Consider the following 27,034-nt stretch of genomic DNA (forward strand, 5'->3'; position numbering starts at 1 on the left):
CGGGGCGGAGGCGGAGCCAAGGGCGGGGCCGCCCCGCCCCGCGCGGGAATCCGGCCGCACGACCGGCCCCCTGCAGGGCCGCGCCGGGCCACCCCTACCCCTGCCTGGTGCCGCCCCCCGCGGCGCTGACTGGGAGTCGTCGCGGTCGGGTTCCCCATCCCTCCTTACCTCGTATACCGACAGGCCGGGGTTTCGCCTCTGCTCCTGTTCCTCGAGCAGCCTTCAGGCAGTGGAAACGATGGAGGAATGGGCATTCTGAAGGCGCCTGGTAAATCGCAAAGGCCTGGCTACTGCTGAAAGGCAGGCATCTCCAGAGCACAGCCTCGGGCGTGGTGAGAGGCGCGCGCTGGGTGCTGTGTGGGGGCGGGGAGCGCTTTCATGCACCGCTTGTTCCTCCGCAGGCTCAGGTGTGTGCGGACAGGTGTCGCCACCTCCTTCCAGACAGTCTGCCCCTTGGGGGAGGCAGAGCCTCTGCCTGCACCCGCCCACCCGGGACCTTCACTGGGAGCCACGTGTTGCCCTGTGGGGGGAAAAAACCACCCGAGTGGTTGTGGTTTGCTTTTTTACACTACAGATTGGGTTAGAATGGTTTTCCAAAAGCTTGCGAGGCTTGATCATCCTTGCTTTAGTCGGCAAGGAAGTGGGCTCAAAGAGGTTATCGCAACATAGGAGGTGCGCCCGACCCGTAAGCGGAGAAACCGGAACTCGACCTGGATCTCTGGACTGCCAACTTCAGGCCCTTTCCAGCCTCAGTATTTGCTTACCAGAAGTTTTCAGGCTCTCAGGTGCGCCCCCTACGCGGTTTCTGGTTCACTCCCTAACGCAAAATCCTCGCGGAATGATTGCCCAATCAGAATTAGTGTGGCCTTGCCCCGCCCTTGATTCCCTGAGTAACCCTGGGAGCCCCCCTTCACATTATCCCTTGCAACTGTCCCGTTTATAATTAATCAGGCAAGGTCTTGCAAAATGAGTTTCTCGTCCATTTCTAGCTCAGAAAGAGATCAGCACCATGTGAGATGCAGCATTCTAACAACGCCCTGAAATGTTGCTTGTTAATAAGTGATCATCATTTATTAAATATTCTTGATCCTGGCCGGGTGAGGTGGCTCACAGCTGTAATCCCAGCATTTTGGGAGCCTTAGGAGGCTGAATCACCTGAGGTCAGGAGTTCGAGACCAGCCTGGACAACATGGTGAAACCCCATCTCGGCTAACGATACAAAATTAGCCAGGCGTGGTGGTGCATGCCTGTAAAGCCAGCTACTCAGGAGGCTGAGGCAGGAGAATCACTTGATCACTTGATTCAGTGAGCCGAGATTGCGCCATTGCACTCCAGTCTGGGTGACAAGAGCCAAACTCCAACTCAAAAAAATAAAAATTTTTTTGATCTTTCAAACGGTTGCAGCGGTTACCTCTTGCAAAAAAAAGCCCCATTACTTAAAGGACAAATAACATGCAGCAGTTACTTCATGCAAAAGAGCAGCATTACTTAAAAGATAAATAAAACCTCAGACTGTACTGTGAATTGGAGACTTGTGTTCTGGAAAATGCCATTATTTACCCCTCTCTGGAAGAAGATACCCGGTTGGGTGATTAACACACAGGTCCATTTGATCACCCTTCTGGTGGAAAGCACAGAAGAAAGTTGTAGTGGCCAACTTCAAGAGAGCATCTCGTAAAATTTCATCTTTCTTTGGTAATTGCCCTGAGTTCCCCAACACGACACGTTTTCTTTGAGAAAGCATGCATATTTCACTCTCTGTCAGGAATTCTGCCGATGCTGTAGTACATTAGACACTTAATTCTCACAATAAGCTTTAAAGCAGGAGTTTATTCTTGCTTGACAAAAGAGAAAATTGCGGCTCAGAGAATTTTTTTTTTTTTTTTTTTTTTTTTTTTTTTAAGATGGAGTCTTGCTCTGTTGCCAGGCTGGAGTGCAGTGGTTGGATCTCAGCTCACTGCAACCTCTGCCTCCCAGGTTCAAGCAATTCTCCCACCTCAGTCTCCCAAGTAGCTGGGATTACAGGCAGCCAACACCACACCTGGCTAAATTTTTTTGTATTTTAGTAGAGACAGGGTTTCACCATGTTGGCCAGTATGGTCTCAATCTCCTGACCTTGTGATTCACCTGCCTGGGCCTCCCAAAGTGCTGGGATTACAAGCATGAGCCACCGTGCCCAACCAGCTCAGAGAATTTTTTTAAAAGCCTACCCAAGATCTGGATTTAAGTCTGAGTCTAGTCCCATACAGCTTAACCAATGAAATGACAATTAAGAAGGAAATTCACTTCACCTTATTTTTAGAGGATAATAGCAATGCTGTCTGTGCACAGATCATGAGGAAGGTCTGTGGGTTTTGCAGAGTTACAGAAAACAGATGATAACAGAAAACCAACAACTGAGAATTTATTCAAAATGTAAAAAGTACTAATTAGAGTCTGCACAAGTTATTTCTGAACATATTTCAATTTTAAGGTACAATTTAAGAATATAAGATGCATTCTATAAGGAAAAAGAAAAAGAAAAAAATATGACTCAAGAACAAAAACAGAGAAGTGAGAAATCAAGACTAGTGTTGGAGTTATCTAAACTCGGTCTTCAACAGGATTGTGTGCAATGCCAAGGCTCAGAGTCACCTCACCAGCTTCAGGAGGTGTACGGGTACTTCCATCGCAAAATGGCTCCGTCAGCACTTACACTAACAATATATTGATTTCCTGGACTTATTCGGATGCGTGTGATGTTGCCACTGTGTCCCACCCCGACGTGAGTCACTTCACCCTCATTATAATCCCAAACTTTGACTAGATGGTCACTTCCACCTGAAAAAGATAAACACTTATATGGCATTGCTGCAATAGAAGAGAGAGAAACGGCCCTTATTTCAAATAACTGAATCATTTTCAAAACGGTCCCCATGTATCTATCTTTATAATAACACTTTTTTTTTTTTTTTTTTTTTGAGGAGACAGAGTTTCACTCTTGTTGCCCGGGCTGGAGTACAGTGGCACCATTTCGGCTCACTACAGCCTCTGCCTCCTGGGCTCAAGTGATTCTCTCGCCTCAGCCTCCCGAGTAGCTGGGATTATGGGCAAGCACCACCAAGCCAGGCTAATTTTTGTATTTTTAGTAGAGACGGGGTTTGTCCATGTTGGTCAGGATGGTCTCAAACTCACAACCTCAGGTGATCTGTCTATCTTGGCCTCCCAAAGAGCTGGGATTACAGGCATGAGCCACTGTGCCTGGCTGCATTTATTTGTTAATATCCAGATGAATCAAAGAGCTTGGCAGAAAATGATAATGATATTCCAATCGGCATGTTGTGTAGTAAATGCACCCTTTGAAATCCAATTTTTTTTTTTTTTTGGTGGGAAGGACATCACATCATGCAATAATAAAGTGGAATTAAAAGACTGGCATTTAAGACTTCAGAAGGATGCTGGACAGCCCAGGCCATTTAAAGTCCCACTTTCGGCAGGGTGCAGTGGTTCATGCTTGTAATCCCAGCACTTTGGGAGGCCAAGACGGGCGGATCACCTGAGGTCAGGAGTTTGAGACCAACCTTGCCAACATGGAGAAACCGCTTCTCCACTAAAAATACAAAAATTAGCCTGGTGAGGTGGCGGGTGCCTGTAATCCCAGCTACCCAGGAGGCTGAGGCAGGAGAATCACAGGAACCCAGAGGCATAGGATTTAGTGAGCTGAGATCTTGCCACTGCACTCCAGTCTGGGTGACAGAGCAAGACTCTGTCTCAAAAACAAACAAACAAACAAATAAACATAAAGGCCCCATTTCTATTATCAATGCCCAACCACAAAAAACAAGCCTTTATTTGTGCCCCTAAGGTTCTTGTGCAAATGTTTCCTCTCATTGAAATGTGACTTCTGGATTTTTCTTTGTCAGCCACATTGGCTGCAGTGTTGCTTGGAGTCTGAATCTAACCAAGTTGCCTTGAGACCCTATGTGGTCTTTTCCAATTGCCTCCAGTCTGGGAGTTCCTTCCATGTCCTCATCTAAATAAACCAGGCTTGGCTTTTTCCAATCTCAGGACTAACCTGTGACAAAATGCGTTCCTTCCTGTGTGATATCCATGCCATTTATGGACCCGGACAGGGAGCCTTCCAATTCTCTGATTACTGACCCATCAAATACTTCCCAGTAAGCAATCTGGAATTCAGGAAAGAAGCATTAGGCAGGATTCAGCTCAGGAGAATCATCCATGCACATGCTAACAAAAGCTGGTTCTACTTTATATAGAAGGTAGCAAAAATATACCACGGGATGATACTGGCTGAAATTATAAATAGGCTACAGCAGGGGGTGGCAAAACCATTTTAATATTTTTAGTATTGGTTTTAAATTTGCATTCTATTTAAGGGATGTTGATGTGCTGATAAACCTGGATTATGACAGAAAGGGCTTTTGATAAGACTAAGCAGATTGAGCCTGAAGCAAGCTGTAAAAGAACGAACAGCCTCTGCATCCACAGCTAAGCTTCAGGCCTGGAGTGGGGAAAAGCATTTTCTTCCTTCCCACTAGGAAATGAACACTCCCTGCTCCCCAGAGTTCTAGCGACTGGGCCTTACAGGCACCCTCCTGCTGTGACTGCATCCTCCCTCTTCCTCACCCCACCCTTATTCCCAACTTTCCCTTTCGCCCCAAAGCACTGGAATACTCCACAGGGAGGAGTTTAAAAGGAACTGGCAACCTCGGTCCTGGGGAGCAGAGCTACCTTAGGGTGGAGAGGCAGGTGACTAAGGAAGGAGATTTTTTTCCTGAATATATTGCCTTTGTACCTTGAACTTTGTGAATGCACAATCTATTCAAAATTTAAATTTCCAAGGAAAGAATGCTTCTATTTACAATAGAAAAGGCATGGAATCAACCCAAATGCCCATCAATGCTAGGCTGTGTAAAGAAAATGTGCAGTGAAGAAAATGAGCAGTGGCTCACACCTATAATCCCAGCATTTTGGAAAGCTGAGTTGGGCTGATTGCTTGAGGTCAGGAATTTGAGACCAGCCTGGGCAATATGGTGAAACCCCATCAGTACTAAAAATGCAAACAGTAGCTGGATGTGGTGGAACACACCTGTAGTCCCAGCTACTTGGGGGCCTGAGGCATGAGAATCACTTGCAGCCAGGAGATGGAGGTTCTAGGAGGTTGCAGTGAGCCAAGATTGTGCCACTGAACTCCAGCCTGGGCAACAAAGTGAGACTCTGTCTCCAAAAAAAAGAATAAGCTCAAGAAAATGTGGTACATATATACCATGGAATACTATGCAGCCATAAAATGGAGCAAGATCATGACCTCTGCAGACATGGGTGGAGCTGGAAGCCATTATCCTCAGAAAACTAACACAGCAACAGAAAACCAAACACCACATGTTCTCACTTACAAGTGGAAGCTGAACAATGAAAACACATGGACACATGGGGAAACGACACACTCTGGGCACCTGTAGGAGGGTGATGGGTGGGGGGAGGAAGAGCATCAGGAAGGATAGCTAATGGACGCTGGGCTTAATACCTAGGTGATGGGATGACCTGTGCAGCAAAGCACCATGGCACAAGTTTACCTATGTAACAAACCTGCACATCTTGCACATCCCCTGAACTTAAAGATAAAAAGCCAGGCATGGTGACTCACTCCTGTAATCCCAGCACTTTGGGAGGCTGAGGTAGGTGGATCACAAGGTCAAGAGATCAAGACCATCCTGGCCAACATAGTGAAACCCTGTCTCTACTAAAATACAAAAATTAGCTGGGTGTGGTGGTGCACACTTGTAGTCCTAGCTACTCAGGAGGCCGAGGCAGGAGAATTGCTTGAAGCTGGGAGGCAGAGGTTTAATTGAGCCGAGATCACGCCACTGCACTCCAGCCTGGTACCTGGTGAAAGAGTGAGACTCTGTCTCTAAATAAATAAATAAATAAAATCCAGGGCACGGTGGCTCACAGATATAGTCCCAGCCCTTTGGGAGGCTGAAGCGGGTGGATCACAAGGTCAGGAGTTCAAGACCAGCCTGGCCAAGATCGTGAAACCCCATCTCTACTAAAAATACAAAAATTAGTTGGGCATGGTGGCGGGCACCTGTAATCCCAGCTACTCGGGAGGCTGAGGCAGAGAATTGCTTGAACCCAGGAGGTGGAGGTTGCAGCCAGCCAAGATCACACCACTGCACTCCAGCCTGGGCCACAGAGTGAGACTCTGTCTTAAAAAAAAAAAAAAGATGAAGAAAAAAACACACAAACAAAAAGAGTGCTTGACCAGACCAGGAATCAGGAGTGCAAACTTGGCATGCATTTCATTCATTTCTCTTTGTTTCTTGTTGGAAGCTTGCTGTGTTCTAATCACTATCCTGAGAATCTATATTCCTCTGAATCTAGCTAGACATTGTGCATACTATTTAGTTTTTTTCTTTTGCTTTGTAATGTTGGTTGATGCTTGATCATGTTAACAAAAAAATTCTGATTTCCTAGTGAACGCCTAAAGAGATATAAAACCATGCCAGAACCCATGTTTCTCAGGAACGACACCCACAGAAGTAGTTAGAACTTCACTGCCTGCCTTCCCAGGCAAAGAAGCCAAACTGACACTCTCCTGGGCAGCCCTAGTAGGGCTCCATCTTACCCGAGTGTCCTCTGCCAGGGATGCCCTTCCTTGAGGTCTAGGCCTTGGCTGGGTCCTTCTGTCCTTCAGGCCTCAACTCAGATGCTACTCCTTAAGGAGATCTTCACCCACTACACTAGTTGAAGGAGCTTCTCCCCGCCTGCCGGCATCATATCACCTATTCTATCTCCTGTCTCAGTCTCTCACCATCTCATGTCTTGTTCACTTATTACTCGTCCATTCACGGATTGGCTCATGTATGTATTAGCCAATTCCATCCCCTCCTACGCAAAATAAATTAGGAAAGTAGGGTTCATGAGAGCAGGGACCCTTTAAGCTGGGAAATCTATACCATGTGTAGTTTTTGTTGTGTTGTTGTTTTTGTTTGTTTGTTTAGACAGGGTCTCACTCTGTCACCCGGGCTGGAGTGCAGTGGCGCAATCTCGGCTCCCTGCAACCTTCGCTTCTCAGGTTCAAATGATTCTCATGCCTCAGCCTCCCAAGTAGCTGTGATTAAAGGCACCCACCACTGCCCGACTAATTTTTGTATTTTTAGTAGAGATGGGAGTTTCACCATGTTGGCTAACCTGGTCTTGAACTCCTGGCCTCAGCCTCACGAAGTGCTGGAATTACAGGCATGAGCCACTGTGTTCAGCTCCGTGTGTAGATTTTTAATGTATTGATGAAGAACAGTGATGAGCGATGAGGAGCTCTATTGCCTTTCTGTTTGAATTTAGTCAAAGTGATAACAGGTTTGGCCACAGCAATTCTACTCCAGCCTCAGAAATTCCCTAATAATAAAAACCAATCTACAGAGTACCTACTATGTGCCAGGCTTCCTGCTATAAGCCCCATAGGCGAGCATGACTTTAATCCTCACTCTATGAGGTCTGTGGTACCATTTCCACTTAACAGACAGGGAATTGAAGACACTGGGAGGTGATATGGCCTTTCCAAGTTGACATGGCTGATTGATGACAGACCGCCATTTGAACTAAGGTGATTGACTGCAGAGCCTGCCCCCTCCGTCACAACGCCTCCCTGCTTATCTCTTGCACTGGAAAGATCTCAGCTCTTGCTGGGAGGACTCACCTTTCTGTCTGTCCCGCTGGTGATGATCTGGAACTCCTCAGGGTGATAGCACACACACTGGAATAAGGTGTTGGCTAGGATCATCTGATTCCTCCTAAGCCGCCTGGGAAGTGGATGCAAAAGCTGTGAAAGTCAACTTTCTCTTCCCTAAAACATTTATTTACTATTCAAGCTGGATTTGGTACAAGCTGGGATTTGGGTTGGTTTATCTCTATGCCAAACATTTCATACTGCTCAACACAGTGACGTTTGTATTTCTTCAAAACAGACTTCGGGTTGCCCTGTGCTCTCTACTTCTCTGTACTCCCATTGGCCTATCAGCGACCACCAGAGGACAATGGGAAAGGCCCTTTGCTAAAGACAGGGCACAAAACTCAATGAGACCCCTTAAGTTGCAGCGAAAAAGAAACAGAAGAGGCTGAACTCAGAGCCAACCTGCTGCCTCCCACACAATGTAATTGATTCTTGAGGCCGCCATTTGGAAGTGGAGCTCCCTACAGTCTGAGCAGCAGAATGTGGGGAAGGGCATTTTATTTTATTTATGTTTTAACCATCAATGTATCTTTAATTCGCAAATAAAAGCTGTAGCAAAATGTCATCCACACATTTGTACACAGGTTCAGATGTGCCATATCATGCGCAACCCTCAGAAAACATGAGCCTGTCACGTGGGGATTTTGCAAAAGCTGGCAGGCTCAACCCTTGTCTGCATATGGTAAGAAGTGCCTCCCAAGGCCCCCCACCCTGTCCAGGGTGCCCCCAAGAGGGAGCTGGCCTCCCACAGCTGAAAAGAGCCCGCCCTCGGAAGGGTATTTTAAAAATTGGTACTGGCCGGGCGTGATGGTTTATGCCTGTAATCCCAGCACTTTGGGAGGCCGAGTCAGGTGGATCTTGAGGTCAGGAGTTTGAGACCAGCCTGATCAACATGGTGAAACCCTGTCTCTACTAAAAAAAAAAAATACAAAAAAATTAGCTTGGCGTGGTGGTGCATGCCTCTAATCCCAGCTACTCAGGAGGTTGAGGCAGGAGAATCGCTTGAACCCGGGATGCAGAGGTTGCAATGAGCCAAGATTGTGCCATTGTACTCCAGCCTGGGTGACAGAGCAAGACTCTGTTTCAAAGAGGGAATAAAATGGTATTAAGGGCTGGGTGCAGTGGCTCACACCTGTAATCCCAGCACTTTAAGAGGTCAAAGAGGGCAGATGACTTGAGGTCAGGAGTTTGAGACCAGCCTGACTAACATGGTGAAACCCCATATCTATGAAAAATACAAAAAGTTAGCTAGGCATGGGAACCTTGTAATCCCTGCTACTCTGGAGACTGACGCAGGAGAATCGCTTGAACCCGGGAGGCAGAGCCTGCAGTGAGCCAAGATCGTGCCACTGCACCACGCCGACCAACGCTGCATTTTAAGCCAGCATTTCAGTTGATTTTTATGTGCATAATAGAACCCCTGCCTTAGATACTGTACCAAGAAATATGTAAATATCGCTTCTCCTTCCATAGACAATGTGGTGGGTGGCCATCTCACAGGACAGGCTTTCCTGGCTAAAAAATGCACCTTCTGCACAGTTTCTTCTCATTATGGAAGTTTTCAAACGTGGTATCTGAGCTGAGCATTTTTAAAAGATTTTGGCACCAGAATTCCTGCTATACAACAGAACAGCTTTAAGGATTTGAGGCAGTCACAAACCATCCATAGAAATAAGTTCAGACATGTCCTTCTGGTTCTGTATTTTCCCAGTAGGAAGGTCAGTATAGGCTAACACTTTCTACAAGTGTGGTCCTTCAACCAGCACTCCCAGCTGGGAGCTTCTTAGAAATGCAGAATCTCAGGTACCATGCTACATTTATTGAATCAAAATCTACGTTTTTAACAAGATCCCCAAGAGACACGCAGGGCTAGAAGACAAAAGCTTGCTTTGTGTTTCATTGTTTTTTTGTTTCGTTTATTTGGTTTTGTTTTTGAGACAGAGTTTCACTCTGTCACCAGGCTGGAGTGCGGTGGCGTGATCTCGGCTCACTGCAACCTCCGCCTCCCGGGTTCAAGCAATTCTCTTGTCTCAGTCTCCCGAGTAGCCGGGATTACAGGCACGCACCATCACGCCCAGCTAATTTTTGTATTTTAGTAGAGATAGGGTTTCACCATGTTGGTCAGGCTGGTCTCAAACTCCTGACCTTGTAATCTGCCCACCTCGGCTTCCTAAAGTGCCAGGATTACAGGTGTGAACTACAGCGCCCTGCCCTGCTTTGTGTTTTTTAATGCATTAAGTACACAGTGAGTGCTCATTCCCATTAAGGGTTTCTCATATTCTTTTGTCATGCATGTCTCCTTCCTCCCATCTTTGCACTTATCCTCTTTTATGCAGCGATATTAAGGCAGTGCCTCGTAGGAGTGGTTGAGGGGTGATAGGTAGGTGGGGAGAGGGGTTGGAGGAGCAGGGTCTGATTCTAAAATAAAAACACAGCAAAAATGCTTATAGTCAAAAATCCAAAAAGCCACTTTTCAAAAATCCTTTGAGTTACTCCTACAATAAAGTTCACATGCTTTGGTCTAGCTGGTTTGACGTTAGTCATTCTATGGGGGAGTGATATGCTTAGAGCATAAGAGGTCCCTGGGAATGTGTCCAACCAAGGGGAAAGGCAAACTTAGGTCCCACCAGCATCCCTCCCCTCCTTGGAGAGATTATTCTGGGCTTCACCTGACTGAGCGGAATGATGAAAAGCACTGCCTGCATTAGTTCTTTTTCTTTTTTTTTCTTTCTCTCTTTCTTTCTTTCTCTCTCTGTCTTGATATCTCTCTCTCTCTGTCTTTTTTTTTTTTTGAGACAGAGTTTCAGTCTAGTTGCCCAGGCCAGAGTGCAATGTCATGATCTCAGTTCACTGCAACCTCTGCCTCCTGGGTTCGAGTGATTTTCCTGCCTCAACCTCCCGAGTAGCTGGGATTCCAGGAGCCCACCACCACACCCAACTAATTTTTGTATTTTTAGTAGAGAAGGGGTTTCACCACATTGGCCAGGCTGGCCTCGAACTCCTGACCTCAGGTGATCCGCCCACCTCGGCCTCCCAAAGTGCTGGGATTACAGGCGTGAGTCGCTGTGCCTGACCTCGTATTAGTTATTTTTCTTGCCCCCTTTCATTTCGGACATTTAGGGTTGAATTAGTGTAAGTTAAATCATGCTTTGCTGTGTGGACCCAGAAAGCTATTTCCCTATCTGCCCAGAAACTTCTAACATTCAGTTCTCCCTGGAAAATGTACCTTTCTCACCAGCATTGATAAACCATGGACATTCATGAACAGCTTCTGATGAACATCTCTTTACCGTGTTGCATTAGGTAAGATTTCTACCTTCTATTTGAATCCTCTCTCATGTTCAATAAACTGTTGGCACGATTGGATTTTGCAAGTATCACAGTATCCTCCCCATCACAGGTACCTACACAAGGTCCCAAATGATACAAGTGCCATCAGTGCTAGCGGTGACACACTCCTCATTGTTCTTCTTCACCCTAATGCAGGACACTGAGGATTTGTGCTCCTTCAGGGCCTCCTCCAGCTTCTGGGTCTGACAGCCTATCTGCCATACCCTCACCTGAAAGCCACAGAGCACAGGATCTTGATATACATTCGGGACTTCTGAAGGGAAAAGAAAAGATTCCAAGAGCTGTTTCACCTTTGCTGTGCTTGGCTTGTGTTTTTTAATTCTCTGTCTTCATCTTGGTTGGGTGGGGTGGGAATGCTAAACTGAAGAGCAGGAATATTCATATATAAGATGTGATCATCCTCAACAGAGCTTGAAAAATGCTACTAACAATCCTGTACCTTCCTGTATGTACAGGCTGAGAAATTTAATCAGACACCTGCTACGAAAATCAATAATGCCAGGCCCAATGCTAAACCAAATGAAATAATGTCTATTCACTTTTGCTGATCATTGCTCTCAAATTTCTGGTACCATCAGGAAATTTTGTGGGTACCCAGAGCCATACTGAAACTTTTACAATCAGCTGTTCGATTTTAATCATTTAAGAACAAATGGTTCCTAGCTCTACTGAATCCAATACCTATTTTATATCACAAATATTTTTAAATGCCTGTTTATTATCCTGGAGTGAAATTCATAGGTAATACAACTACCTACACACAAAATTTAAAAACATCAATATCATGCTTTAATAAAAAGGATAGATAAAAGGAAAGTTGTTTAGTTAGTATAGTATTTCTTTATTTTTTTTTATTTTTTGAGACGGAGTCTTGCTCTGTCACCCAGGCTGGGGTGCAATGGCGTGATCTCAGCTCACCGCAACCTCAGCCTCACTGTGCCCAGCCTGACTTTTGCATTTTTAGTAAAGATAGGGTTTTACCATGTTGGCCAGGCTGGTCTCAAAACTCCTGACCTCAGGTGATCCACCCTCCTCAACCTCCCAAAGTGCTGAGGTTACAGGCATGAGCCACGTACCCGGCCAGTATTCTTTTAATGGACAAAGGATCTGTCACAACTGCCCCAGAAAACATAGCAGTCAGGTGCTTATGCCTTCTTATAATGACTGTTGGATTTATGAAAAATAAGGTGAGCAGACAGTATTCTGTGCAAGTTGTACAAGACAACAGAATAACAATGATTGGAGCGAACATTAGGTTAAAAACTAGTGTTATCATGCACACATATGTTCACTGTGGTGCTATTTACAGTAACAAAGACATGGAATCAACCCAAATGTCCATCAATGATAGACTGGACAAAGAAAATGTGGCACATATACACTATGGAATATTATGCACCCGTAAAAATGGATGAGTTCATGTCCTTTGCAGGGACATGGACGAGGCTGGAAACCATCATTCTCAGCAAACTGACACAAGAACAGAAAACCAAACGCCACATGTTTTCACTCATAGGTGGGTGATGAACAAAGAGAACACTTGGGCACAGGGAAGAGAACAACGCTCACTGGGCTAGGTGCCGGGGGTGGGGGGTGAAGGGGTGGGAAGGGACAGCCGGGGGTGGGTGGGGAGGATGGGGAGGGATAACACCTGGAGAAATGCCTGATGTAGGTGACGGGGGTGGGGGGATGGCAACAGCAAACCACCATGGCATGTACGTACTTATGCAACAATCCTGCAGGATGCAGGACGTGCACATGTACCCCAGAGCCCAAAATACAAATTAAAAAAAAAAAAAAAAAAAAAAAAAAAAACTAGTGTCAGGACACGTAATAACAGACCTGCCTTATTTGTACCTGATATGAGGAAAATAACATTCTAAGACATTGTCTAAATTGTGGAAGGAGAAGTGAAGCAAAGAAAATGAGAAAGCACAACTTTATCCCAAATGAGTGGGACTGTGTTCATTTCTATGGTGTCAAAATAATTCCCCCTGTGGTGACATGGGGTAGGTTAATGACCAGTGTCAAAGAAAAAGAATCCTCCTTGAAATTTGATGACAGGTGGATGTGCACATTTCATCTTTAGGCAGGATAATGTTGAAAATATCTAACTAGTATGGTGTGGGTACCGGCCAAACAGGCCCAGGACTGGATCGAACATCTTGGAAAGACTCTGGATGGATATGAACCCTGCAGTTGTGGAATTGTAGGGAGTTTGGGGTATACTCAAGGGAAGGGGGAAGGGTAGTGGGGTTGGGATCTTCACAGTTGGGGCATTTGGGCAATGACCATTTGCCATTGAGAATGAAAGTACTCGGCCGGGCATGGTGGCTCACACCTGTAATCCCAGCACTTTGGGAGGCTAAGGTGGGTGGATCACCTGAGGTCAGGAATTCGAGACCAGCCTGGTCAACATGGTGAAATCCTATTTCTGTTAAAAATACAAAAAAATTAGCTGGGCATGGTGGTGCACACCTGTAATCCCAGTTACTCGGGAGGCTGAGGCAGGAGAATTGCTTGAACCTGAGTGGTGGAGGTTGCAGTGGGCTGAGATCCTGCCATTGCACTTTAGCCTAGGCAACAAGAACAAAACTCTGTCTCAAAAGAAAAAAAAATGAATGTGAAACATCTGATTAATGGAAGTGTTATCTTCACTTTACACAGGAAACAGAAGCATAAAGAGATTAAAGAACATGCCGCAACTCACATAGCTGAAAAGTGGTAGAAGGGGGATTTGACCCAGCACTCATCTGCATTGCCTAAACTCTCCTAAAGGCTACCTGCAGATGTGTATCTTTCTTCTCCCTAATAAAGATGCTCTAACTAATAAAAAGGATGGATAAAAGGAAAGTTGTTTAGTTAGTGTAGTATTCCTTTAATGGACAAAGGATCTGTCACAACCACACCAGAAAACACAGTAGTCGGATGCTTATATCTTCTTATAATGACTGTGTTGGATTTATGAAAAATAAGATGAGCACAAACTACTCTGTTCTTCCTATGACAGGGGATTAAGGAAAAGAAAAGAAAATGTCTCAAAGAGAAAGGGAAGGCTTTGGGATAGGAAAGAATCTGGGGCACAGAGGAGGAGAGATCCAGAGATAAATGTGCAAGTGAAAGGTGTTACAGGCTCCTCAAAATAATGGAAAGGAAAGCTTGAGCTCATTTAAAAATGATGGTCAAAACGTCTGGATGTTAAAGAATCGATGCTAAAAACATCATCTGCTTTAAAAGATAAGATGAAGACCATTTATACAACTACGATCCTTGGAGGAAAAGACCAAGCAAGCCAAAACACTCGCCTGAATTCATTAACTCTAGTCCACATAGAACACTTTCATGTCTGTATTGTAAATGTCCCTTCTGTGCACAAATGTACTTAGATATATATTTATAGGCTGGGCACAGTGGCTCACACTTATAATCCCAGCACTTTGGGAGGCCAAGGCAGGTGGATCACCTGAGGTCAGGAGTTTGAGACCAGCCTGGCCAACATTGTAAAACCCTATCTCTACTAAAAATACAAAAATTAGCTGGGCATGGTGGCGTGCACCTGTAATCCCAGCTACTCAGGAGGCTGAAGCAGGAGAATCGCTTGAACCCAGGAGGTGGAGGTTGCAGTGAGCCAAGATTGTGCCACTGCACTCCAGCCTGGGTGACAGAGTGAGACTCCATCTCTCTCTCTCTCTCTCTCCACATATATATATATATATTTAAGCAGGACCAAATTAACATTTTGATGAGATCTGAAAATACATCATAAATAAAAGTTCTAATATTATAAATATATATTATTTTAAATATTTATTTGTATTTAAATAATATAAATATATATTTAAATATATAATAAATTTTAATATATTTAAATATATAAAATTATATTTAAATATAATAAATGTTTATTATATACTTTATAAAATATAAATGACTACTATGTGATTCTCCTGTGTCAGCCTCCTGAGTAACTGGGATTACAGGCATGCTGCCACCATGCCCAGCTAATTTTTGTAATTTTTTTTAAGTAGAGATGGGGTCTTGCCATGTTGGCCAGGCTGGTCTCCAACTCCTGTCCTCAAGTGATCTACCCGCCTTGGCCTCCCAAAGTGTGGGGATTACAGGACTGACTACTACGTTTTCTGGTGTAGTTGTGACAGATTCTTCGTCCATTAAAGGAATACTATACTAACTAGCAACTTTCCTTTTATTCATCATTTTTATTAGTTAGAGCATCTTTATTAGGGAGAAGAAAGATACACTTCTTCAGGTAGCCTTTAGGAGAGTTTAAGCGCCACCTCTCCCATGAGCTGCAAGACTTATACACTCAACTAGATAATATTGTGCCTGGGGTATATAATTTAACATATATATAAATATATATATCTATAATATTAGATAAGTATAATACATATATAATGTTAGAACTTTTATTTATGACGTATTTTCAGATCTCATCAAAATGTTAATTTGGTCATGCTCGAATCCCAGCACAAGCATGTATTTTCATTTTTTTTTTTTTTTTTTTTTTTGAGACGGAGTTTCGCTCTTGTTACCCAGGCTGGAGTGCAATGGCGCCATCTCGGCTCACCGCAACCTCTGCCTCCTGGGTTCAGGCAATTCTCCTGCCTCAGCCTCCTGAGTAGCTGGGATTACAGGCACACGCCACCATGCCCAGCTGATTTTTTGTATTTTTAGTAGAGACGGGGTTTCACCATGTTGACCAGGATGGTCTTGATCTCTTGACCTCGTGATCCACCCGCCTCGGCCTCCCAAAGTGCTGGGATTACAGGCGTGAGCCACCGCACCCGGCCCGAGCATGTATTTTCAAAAGCAAATAGATGGCTTCCTACAAGGCAGTTGTTCTAAATAGAGCATTATTTTTTCAGATTTCCGCTTTCAAGAGCAATACCTCCCCTTCCCCACCGCCACTGATGACCCTTTTACAGTCACTGGTGGTGGCAATGGCGGTGACGCCGATCCTGTGAGCACTGTTAATGACATACATCAGTCGGCCTGTCTCTGGGGCGAAGGCTCGGATTTTACCGTCGTTCCATGCTGACATGAAAAGGAAACAAAAGGCAGCAGGATCAGCACATGCACCCCCTCTCCACAGGCTGCTGACCCCACAGAGGAGGTGCAGGGCTGATGAGCAGTGCTGAAGCTGGAGGGAAGAGGCCAGCTCAGCTGAATGCCTGTCATCATAGGCACCTTTCCCCTCCCGCCCCATACTGGTCACACCTGGCTGGGGGAAAGGAGTGGCTTGCCTTGGCTGAACCTGGCTACAGGTGCATCCCATGCCAGGTGCGAGAGGATGGGGAGAGGAGAAAGGAGGGAGGTCCACTCCCACCTCTCCCATGAGCTGCAAGACTTGTACACTCAACTAGCTAGATGATATTGTGCCTGGGATATATAAGCCAACATATTCAAATAATTGCTCTCATCCCATTAACCCCCACCTACCCCAATCTTTCAATGGAATGCTCCTCCTCCACCTTCCACTATCTTTCCCATCTCAGTAGAAGCTGCCACCACCAATCCACTGGCCCAAGCCAAGAGCCCGAGTCTTCCTTGATTATTCTCAATTCCATCCACCCAACTCAATCCAACATCTAATCCATCAGCAAGTTCCACCAGCTCTACTGTTTAAAAAACATCCAAATCTGACCACCTCTCAACAGTTCCACTGGTACCTCCCTTGTCCAAGTCCCCACCATCTTTCTCCTGGATTATTATAACAGCTTACGCTTGCTTTCACTCTAGCTTACAACCAGTTATTCATACAGGGGTCAGAGTGGCCTTTTAAAAACTATGTCACTTCTTGATCAAGGACTTCCTTTTTTATTAAAAAAAAAAAAAAGGGGGTGAGGGGCTCACATCTATAATCCCAACACTTTGGTGGCCAACGTGGGTGGATCACTTCAGTCTAGGAGCTCAAGACCAGCCTGGAGAATATGGCAAGACCCCATCTCTACAAAAAAATAAAAAAATAAAAAAATTGCCATACGTGGTGGCATGCACCTATAGTCCCAGCCACTCAGGAGGCTGAAGTGGGAGGATTCTTAAATCTGGGAGACAGAGGTTGCAGTGAGCCAAGAGTGTTCCACCACACTCCAGCATGGGCAATAGAGTGAGACCCTGTCTCAAAAAATAAATAAATAAATGAAAAGTGGAGGCTGGGTGCAGTGGCTCACGCCTGTAATCTCAGCACTTTGGGAGGCCAAGGCAGGCAGGTCACCCGAGGACAGGAGTTGAAGACCAGCCTGGCCAACATGGCAAGAACCCCTCTCTACTAAAAAAAAAATTACAAAAGTTAGCTGGGTATGGTTGTGGCATGCCTGTAATCTCAGCTACTCAGGAGGCTGATACAGGAGAATCACTTGAACCCAGAAGGCTGGAGGTTGCAGTGAACGGAGATCGCACCACCTGCACTCCCAGCCTGAGCAACAGAGCAAGACTACATCTCAAGAAAAAAAAAAAAAAAACCTTCCGAAACCTTTTCCCACTGCACTTAGAATTAAAATCCAGTCCAAACTCCTTTATCCTCCACCGTAACTAGTATTTGTGCCCCCACCACCCACCTCTTTCAACTTCTTCCACTAGCGCTCCCTGAACCCCTAACCCAACTGTACCCACTAAGCTCCAGGCACTCTGGTCCTCTTGCTATTTCTCAAATACACCAAGTGATCTCCCAACTCAGGGCCTTTGCGCTTTCTGTTCCCTCTGCCTGGAATATTTTCCACCCAGGTCTTCAGGTGGCTGGCACCCTCGCATAAGCTTTAATGTCACCTCTTGACCTTAGCAATTTAAAATAGAATGCTAACAGTAGATCCCATTTCAGCAGAGATTTGAGGAAGTGAGGGGATGACGGGGTGAGCCTTAGGGGTATTTGGGGAAAGAATATTTCAGGCAGATATAAGAATCAGGGCAAAGGCTCTGTCTATTCCCAGTGTGTTTGAGGAACAGCAAAAAGAAAGTGTGGCTAGAAGGGGTGAGTGGTAAGAGGAAGAGCGCCAGGTAAGAAGGTGAAGGTGAAAGAGGAAACTCACATGGATCCTTATAGGTGATGGAGTGAATTTTGCCATTTACTCTTAGAGGGTAAAAGACTGTTGAGCCCTAAATATAGCATATTCTGACTTATGTTTTTCTTTTAATTTGAGATGGATTCTGGCTCTGTTGCCCAGGCTGGAGTGCAGTGGTGTGATCTCAGCTCACTGCAACCTCCACCTCTCGGGTTCAAGCAATTCTCCTGTCTCAGCTTTCTGCGTAGCTGGGATTACAGACGCCCACCACCACACCTGGCTAATTTTTGTATTTTTAGTAGAGATGGGGTTTCACCATATTGGTCAGGCTGTTCTCAAACTCCTGACCTTGGGCAAAACCTCATCTCTACTCAAAAAAAAAAAATAACAAAAATAACTGGGCATGTGGCACATGCCTGTAACCCCAGCTAGGTAAGTCAGGGCCAGGTATGGTGGCTCATGCCCCGGCCTCTCAAAGTACTGGGATTACAGGCATGAGCCACCACACCGGGCCCTGACTTACATTTTAAAATAGGCATCTGTGTTGAGAACAGACTGTGGGAAAGTATGCTGGGTGAGAAGAGAAGCAAGGAGACCTGGTAGGAAGCTTCTAGAGCAATCTGGGGAGAGATGATGGTGGCTAGGATAAGGGTGGAGATAATGAGAAGGGACGGACCTTGGGTATACTCTGAAATGGGAGCCATCAAGGGATGTGGATATGGGCATAAGAGAAAAGGGGGAGGCAATGATGACTCTAAAATTTCTGACCTGAGCTGTGTTCACTCTGGGTGTAAGGTAGGCCCAGAGCTCCTGGCAGTGCCATGTGGTGATGGCATGCGCAGGGTTGGCTGGGGACGCTAACAAGGAGGAGTCAGGGCCAAGAAAAGAATGGTGAGGGCCAGGCATGATGGCTCACACCTGTAATCCCAGCCCTTTGGGAGTCTGAGGCAGGAGGATCACCTGAGGTCAGGAATTCGAGACCAGCCTGGCCAACATGGTGAAACCCCATTTCTGCTAAAAATGCAAAAAAATTAGCCAGGCATGGTGGCGGGTGCCTGTAATCCCAACTACTCGGGAGTCTGAGGCAAGAGAATCGCTTGAACCCAAGAGGCGGAGGTTGCAGTGAGCTGAGATCGCGCCACTGCACTCCAGCTTGGGCAACAAGAGCAAAACTCCATCTCAGAAAGAAAGAAAGAAAAAATAGGGGGTGAGATGAGTTCCTGGTGTCACCATTTTAATAGCTGTCCCTAAAGAGCCACTGAACTTTTCATTGATGTGAACCAGTAGAGGTACTTCCTGAGCACTGGGGAGATTAGCAAATAGATTAGGCATAAGACATCACTAAGAAATTACTGTTTTAAAGGAAAATATTTTTAGAGATACATACTGAAGTCTTTAGAGGTGGAATATCATGCTGCCTATAATTTATGCTAAATGACTTTGGCATAAAATAATAAATGGAGTTAAAAATACATTCCCTTTGAGGCATCACTTCGTTTGAGTCAGGTTTTTATCTCTTACACAACAAAAAGGTTTCTCACATGAGGGTCCTGTCCTCACTGAGGCCACAAAATCCTTTTCAAAATTGAATTTCTAAATTTTCCTACTAGAGAGAAAGATACACGCTATATGCAGCAATGTGGGAGAGGAGAAATTGCTATTTGGTCCTTCCTAGCTCAGAAAGTCTCCCAGCTGGAAGGAAACTCCAAAGAGAGGCTAGATTAGAAGCAAGGAGGGGGTGGACAGTGGGAGGCTGTTCTAGGTTATCCACGCGTAGAGACTAGTATAGAAGGAGAGTGACAAGAATCAAAACCACGGCTAGACCCCCCCAGCCAGACCTTGACATGCGGACGTTACCTGAAATGATGCTCTTGCCGTCCTTCATGAAGTCGATGCCGTGGCACGTCATGTTGGGCACGGTGATCCGCAGGAGCTCCCTGTTGGACAACGTATGCCACACCCTGATGTCTTTCTTGGCACAGGTTGCAAATAGCTCAGCAGTGCCACTGCAAGGAAGCCATCAAGAGAAGGAGATGCAACCGTCAAAGATGCAGTTTCCCAGATGGGTATTTGACACCAAAATGTGTTTCACAAGAATATAGGAAAAGGCTGGGCGCGATGGCTCACACCTGTAATCCCAGCACCTTGGGAGGCCGAGGGGGGCGGACCACCTGAGGTCAGGAGTTCGATACCAGACTGGCCAACATAGTGAAACCCTGTCTCTACTAAAAATACAAAAATTAGCTGGGAGTGATGGTGTGCGCCTGTAGTCCCAGCTACTCAGGAGGTGGAAGCAGGAGAATAGCTTGAACCTGGGAGGCGGAGGTTGCAGTGAGCCAAGATCACACCACTGCACTCCAGCCTGGGGGACAGAGCAAGACACTTGTCTCTAAACAACAAAAGCAAAACAAAACAAGCAAACAACAACAACAAAAGAATATAAGGAAGGATGTCTCTTATTATCTGAAGGCTTGATGATTGTCTTGTAGACCATTTGCTACATCTTGTGTAAAATGGCATTTAAAGCCCTCAGATCATCTGTGGAGCATCTTTTGTAGTCCTTTCTCTTTAGGAAGGGGTGGGACAAAGTTGCTCAAAAAGAGTAAGTCAATTTGAAAATTCTTTCAAAGTCTTGGTAGACTGGAGGATAGTAAGTAACATTTCTCTTTTCTATAAAACTGCTTTATTGAGGCCGGGTGCGGTGGCTCACGCCTGTAATCCCAGCACTTTGGGAGACTGAGGCGGGTGGATCACGAGGTCAAGAGATCGAGACCATCCTGGTCAACATGGTGAAACCCCGTCTCTACTAAAACTACAAAAAATTAGCTGGGCATGGTGGCGCGTGCCTGTAGTCCCAGCTATTCAGGAGGCTGAGGCAGGAGAATTGCCTGAACCCAGGAGGCGGAGGTTGCGGTGAGCCAAGATCGCACCATTGCACTCCAGCCTGGGTAACAAGAGTGAAACTCCGTCTCAAAAAAAAAAAAAAAAAAAAAAAAAAAACAAGCAAAAAAAAACTATTAAGACCCAATGTGGTGGCTCACACCTATAATCCCAGCACTTTGGGAGGCCAAGGAGGGAGGATCACTTGACACTAGGAGTTCAAGACCAGCCTGGGCAGCATAATGAGACCCTGCCTCCACAAAAAATAAAAATATATAAAAATTAGCTGGGTGTAGTGATGCATGCCTGTGGTCCTAGTTTCTTGGGAGGCTGAGGAAGGAAGATCTCTTGAGCCCAGGGGTTGGAGACTGCATTGACCTATGATTGTGCCACTGCACTCCAGCCTGGATGACAGAGTAAGACAAGAGAACTTGTCTTTAAAAAAATGAAATAAGATAAAAACACTTTATTGAGGTGTGATTGACAAACAAAAAGCTGTGCATATTTAATGTATATTACTTGAGTTTGGGGATCAGTAGACACCCATAACGTTTCTTGAGACAAATACACCCTTGGAGTACTTGTATGAAAAGAGAATAAACAAGCTCTTTCCTGTAAAGTAGACAATCTTTTTCTAAATTTTTATTTCTTTTTTTATTTTTGAGGTGGAGTCTAGCTCTGTTGCCCAGACTGGAGTGCAATGGTCTGAACTCAGCTCACTGCAACCTCTACCTTCAGTGTTCAAGTGATTCTCCTGCTTCAGCCTCCCAAGTAGCTGGGACTACAGGCATGCACCACCGCACCCAGCTAATTTTTTGTATTTTTAGTAGAGACAGGGTTTCACCATGTTGGCCTGACTAGTCTCAAATTCCTGACCTCAGGTGACCCACCCGCCTTAGCCTCCCAAAGTGCTGGCATTACAGGCATGAGCCACCATGCCCAGCCAAGTAGACAATCTTATTAACATTTTTAAAAAGAAAAGGACAGTGGTATCAGAATTCATGTTTGCAGATAACCCAAAACCCTTCTTTGGTCTGTCAGGTTAAAAAAAAAAAAAAAATGCAACGTGTAAATACAATGTAAATTACCAATATGTCAAAAGATTACAGATTATTCCAATTTGAATAAGAAGAAGGAGTAATCCTTGGGTCCAATAAGGACCATTTGGTTTATAAGTATAAATTTCCAGCTTGTCTCTGTGGAGACTGAAGCTAATTTTTAGATTTCAGTGCATCTCAAGCAATGTCTACATTTTTTCATAAACACATTTCCAAAAAAAAAGTCCTTTTCTCTTATTTTAAGACCTACTCCCAAAATTAAAAGAGAAAAATAAGTGGATCCCTTCCACACATTTAATGTTGGGGCTCAGTGTTAAGATCATGAGGATGGACTAGTTGGTTAGAGGGAGTAAGTGCTGGAATGAGACAGCAGATGTGATGGGGCTTCTTGCCAGACAGTCTTGATTAACATAAATCAAACCAAGTCAACATTAGAATGTGAATATTTATTTAAAATTAGAGATTTTTATATTAGATAATGCCTTCAGTGAATGAGCTCCTCCTCTGAGGGAAGTAAGCATTTAAACAGGTGTACTCATGAACCATTCTTGAAAATCAAATATGAAATGAATGCCCCCTAAAGAACTTTCCAGGCCAGCCAAGGTGGCTCACACCTGTAATCCCAGCGTTTTGGGAAGGCCAATGTAAGTGGATCACCTGAGGTCAGGAGTTTGAGATCAGCCTGGCCAGCATGGCAAAACCCTGTCTCTACTAAAAATACAAAAATTAGCTGGGCATGGTGATGTGTGCCTGTAGTCCCAGCTACTGGGGAGGCTGAGGCAGGAGGATCGCTTTAACCCAGGAGGCAGAGGTTGCATTGAGCCAAGATCATGCCATTGCACTCCAGGAACAAAACTCCATCTCAAAAAAGAAAGAAATAGAGAGAGAGAGGAGAAGAAGAAGAAGGGAAGGAGGGAGGGAGGAAGCAAGGAAAGAAAGAAAAGAAAAGAAAGAGAAAGATCAACTTTCTTCCAAACTCTCTACCCTTGAAGGCCTATCCACTTCCTTGACACCAAGCCTAGTTAAAAATGAACCATTCAAGTGGTAGACTGTTCTTAGTTTAGGGCCTAAGCAGTTAAGTTCTAGAAAGAACCCAATTGATTGGATCATGATGAGGTACCAGGCCCATGTGCTCTCTCCCACCTAAAACCTCATGAAATGAAGATATTTATAGATAAAGATATAATTATAGATGTACATAATTTTCCCCTTAACAATACAAGAAAGCAGGAAAGAGTATCATCGCATAAGCCAGAAGCATTGAGGATACATAGAAATCAGCCAGATAAGACCTGTAGAGAAAAAATGAGCTCAAAAGCATAAGCAGAGTACAACTTATAAGGATGGAACACTGAACTGGTTACACAGATTTTCTCACAAATAACAATTAGAAAAACTGGATGAATTAATAATAATCACAAAAATCCTAATGACACTAAAAACCTCTAAAAGTAGATAGAAATCAAAAACAGTTTGCTCTTCTAGAATGCCTCTGGAAAGGGTTAAGAATTGTTAGCATGTGGCTTTCTCACATGTGGGAGCCTCCAACTCCTACAGCTATGGTGGCTGTAGAAAAAGGTGGCAGAAAAACCATAGCCTTACCAGCTAACAATGCTAGAGAAAACAAGTTAAGAGCTAGAAAATCAGTTGGAATTTAAAGGGGGGATATCCTAGTGGCAAGGGAACCACAAGAATAAGACGTAAATTCTGATTATAAACACTGCCCACATCTCTGCTGAAAAGCTAAATTATACATGTATAAGGGAAATACCAAGAGGAAGAACAAGTAGGCAGAGGCCAGGGAGGATTCTACTGTTTGTTTGTTTTTTTAATTGATTTTTTTTTTTTTTAAGGATTCTACTTTTAAAGACAGCTACACAGGGTCAGTCTGATAAGTTTTTTAATTGTTTTTTGCTAGTCTGCTTTTTTAACTGAATATATTCCCCAACTGAGCTCAGCTTGGATGGCAGGAAACTGAACCTTGCAGGCTTCAAGTGTCAGAGCTTCAGATTAGCAGAATATTTGGAAAATAGGGAGAAGTCACTAAAATAAAGAAAATCATGGAAAGATAAGCTTTATCTCTGCATAAACCCTTGGGTGACTGCCAGATAATGCAAGCCCACAGAATAACCAAAGTCCAGGCTAAAAAAGCAGCAGTGGGAAGTCACAAGAATATCAGCTAATGCCTACTACGGGAAGGCAAAATTTGCAGTTTGAGTCCATGCCAACAATCCTCAGAGAACATAGTTGCTATAGTGTATTCTATATAACATTGAGTTTTCAATGAAAAATTATCAAACATGCAAAGAAGTAGGAAAATGCAACTCAGAAAAAAGCCAGTTAGAAGCAACAGACTCCAAGTAGACCCAGGTATTAGATTAGCAGACAAAAACTTTAAAGCAGCTATTTAAAAATACATTCAAAATATTAAAAGAAACTATCATATCAATAAGTGAACAGATAGGTAATCTGAATAGAGAACTAGAAACTATATATGTGATATTATAATTACATACCTTATAGAATTTATATATTTTTCTACAGGTAAGAAGTACAATAACTAAAATAAATTTACTAGGTGGGCTCAATGACAAATTGGTGATAGTAAAAAATCTGTAAACTGGAAGGTAGATTTAATAGAGATTACATAATTTTAAAAGAGAGAGAGAAAAAAAGATTGAAGAAAAATGAACAGCCTAAAGGTCCGTGGGAAAATCTCAAATTACTAAACACAGATAATTTGAATCTCAGGAGAACACAAATAAGAAAAAGTAAAAATTCTTAAGGAACAATGGCTGAAAAACTTCTCAATTTGGTGGAAAATATCAGCTTATAGATTCAAAAAGTTTAATAAACCCTAAGAAGGATAAACAAAAAGAGAAAAACAGATCACAGTCAAACTGAAGAAAGACAAAAGCAAAGAAAAAATCTTGAAAAGTAAACAGAAAAATGATGTATTACAAAGAGGAAAATCACAAGAATACAGAATGACTTCTTCTTAGAAAGTCTTGAATGATGTATTCAAACTAATGAATAAATAGAAAACTATCAGGCAAGAATTCTATAACCAGCGAAACTTTCTTCACAAATAAAGGCTAAAGAAAGTTTCCAGATAAACAAAAACTGAGATAATTCTTCACCAGAGGCTTATGCTCTTAAAAAGATGTTAAATGAGCTAGGCAAAATGGCATGCACCTGTAGTCCCAGCTCTTCAGGAGGAAGGAGGATCACTTGAGACCAGGAGTGTAGGCTGCAGTGTGCCATGATCATGCCTGTGAGTAGCCACTCCACTCCATCCTGGGCAACAGAGTGAAACCCTGTCTCAAAAAAAAAAAAAAAAAATGCTGAACAAAGTTCTTTAGGTTGGAGGAAACAGATGGAAACTTATATATAAGAAAGAATGAAGACCATCAGAAATAATCAAATATGTAAGTAAGCACAGAGACATTAAAAAATTTTTCTTCCCTTAATTTCTTGAAAATGTTTATGATTCTTTAAAGCAAAAATTATAATATTGTATTGATGGAGTTTATATGAAGATTTAATACAAAGATATGAAAGATTACATCAAATGTAAATAAATTAAACATCCCAAATAAAAGCAGAGATTTTCAGACTGGATAGAAAAGTGAAAACCAAGTATATGCTGTTTCAAGAGATGTACTTCTTATTTTATTTATTTATTTAGAGATGGAGTTTCACTCTTGTTGCCCAAGCTGGAGTGCAATGACACAATCTCAGCTCACTGTAACCTACACCTCCCAGGTTCAAGTGATTCTCCTGCCTCAGCCTCCTGAGTAGCTGGGACTACAGGCACTCACCACCACATCTGGCTAATTTTATATTTATAGTAGAGACAGGATTTCACCACTTGGCTAGGCTGGTCTCGAACACCTGAACTCAGATGATCCACCCACCTCGGCTTCCCAAAGTGCTGGGATTATAGGCATGAGCCACTGTGCCCAGCGAGGTGTACTTTAAATACAAAGACACATGGAAAAATAAAAGGATTTAAAAAAGATATATCATGCTAAGAGTAAGCCTAAGAAAGCTTTAATGAGTACATTAAAATTATACAAAGACAATTCAAATCAAAGAGAATTGCTAGAGACAAAGAGGAACACTTTAATAAAAATGTCAATAGAGCAGAACAATATAACAAATAATTAACAATACCTAATAATAGAGCTGTAAGATATACGAAACAAAAACTGTGAGAAATAAAGGTGGAACTCTACATTCATTGCCTGAGACTTTAACATTTCTCTGAGTAATTGATAATAAAGTGGGCTAAAAATCAATAAGGAGAAGATCTGTATGACACCAACTACACTAAAATCTTCCACAGAGAAGAAAAAAGATCTCCAAAGTACATATTGAGGTATTCTATTTACATGAAGTTCAAAAGGAGGTAAAACTAATCTATGAGGCTAGAAGTTCAGGTAGTGATTATCTTTAAGTAGGAAGATGACGGCAGTGATTGGAAGGGGTGTTTGGGGGATGATAAAAATGTTCTATTGCTTTACCAGGGTGGTAGTCATACAGGTGTGATAAGTCGTTGAGGTGCTTAATTATGATTTATGTATTTAACATATATGCTACACTTCAATAAAAACTCCATTAAAATTCTTTTTATACTGCACCAAACTATTATTCAAGTCTGAGGGTAAAACAAACATATTTGGGCCGGGCGCGGTGGCTCAAGCCTGTAATCCCAGCACTTTGGGAGGCCGAGGCGGGTGGATCACGAGGTCAAGAGATCGAGACCATCCTGGTCAACATGGTGAAACCCCGTCTCTACTAAAACTACAAAAAATTAGCTGGGCATGGTGGTGCGTGCCTGTAATCCCAGCTACTCAGGAGGCTGAGGCAGGAGAATTGCCTGAACCCAGGAGGCGGAGGTTGCGGTGAGCCGAGATGGCGCCATTGCACTCCAGCCTGGGTAACAAGAGTGAAACTCCGTCTCAAAAAAAAAAAAAAAAAAAAAAAAAAAA

At 43.8% G+C, this 27,034-nt stretch overlaps 1 protein-coding gene and 1 long non-coding RNA gene across 6 annotated transcripts in view; one reads left to right on the top strand and one right to left on the bottom strand.

Annotated features, from left to right (window-relative positions):
* Positions 1-31: 31 nt before the first annotated feature.
* LOC116553130 lies at positions 32-13,936 on the top strand. 3 transcript variants are annotated; one of them, XR_004269643.1, is made up of 3 exons: positions 32-332; positions 575-785; positions 7,968-8,299. It is a non-coding gene; the product is annotated as an uncharacterized LOC116553130 (long non-coding RNA). The 3 variants fall into 3 exon arrangements; XR_004269645.1 differs by lacking the exons at positions 575-785; positions 7,968-8,299 and adding an exon at positions 13,751-13,936; XR_004269644.1 differs by lacking the exon at positions 575-785.
* Positions 2,380-27,034, bottom strand: part of CFAP52 (cilia and flagella associated protein 52) — a 63,661-nt gene continuing 39,006 nt past the window's right edge. For all 3 annotated transcript variants that reach the window (XM_032280294.1, XM_032280293.1, XM_032280295.1), the window contains 6 exons: positions 19,960-20,108; positions 15,993-16,138; positions 11,141-11,292; positions 7,700-7,802; positions 4,055-4,166; positions 2,380-2,820 (listed from right to left, as the gene is read on the bottom strand). In XM_032280294.1, the coding sequence (XP_032136185.1) occupies positions 2,645-2,820; positions 4,055-4,166; positions 7,700-7,802; positions 11,141-11,292; positions 15,993-16,138; positions 19,960-20,108 (838 nt within the window). In that variant the 3' untranslated portion in view covers positions 2,380-2,644. The remainder of the gene's footprint in view (positions 2,821-4,054; positions 4,167-7,699; positions 7,803-11,140; positions 11,293-15,992; positions 16,139-19,959; positions 20,109-27,034) is intronic.

This window comes from Sapajus apella, unplaced genomic scaffold (assembly GCF_009761245.1).
Source record: "Sapajus apella isolate SASKATOON/1434 unplaced genomic scaffold, GSC_monkey_1.0 scaffold12, whole genome shotgun sequence".
NCBI classification, from domain to species: Eukaryota; Metazoa; Chordata; class Mammalia; order Primates; family Cebidae; genus Sapajus; species Sapajus apella.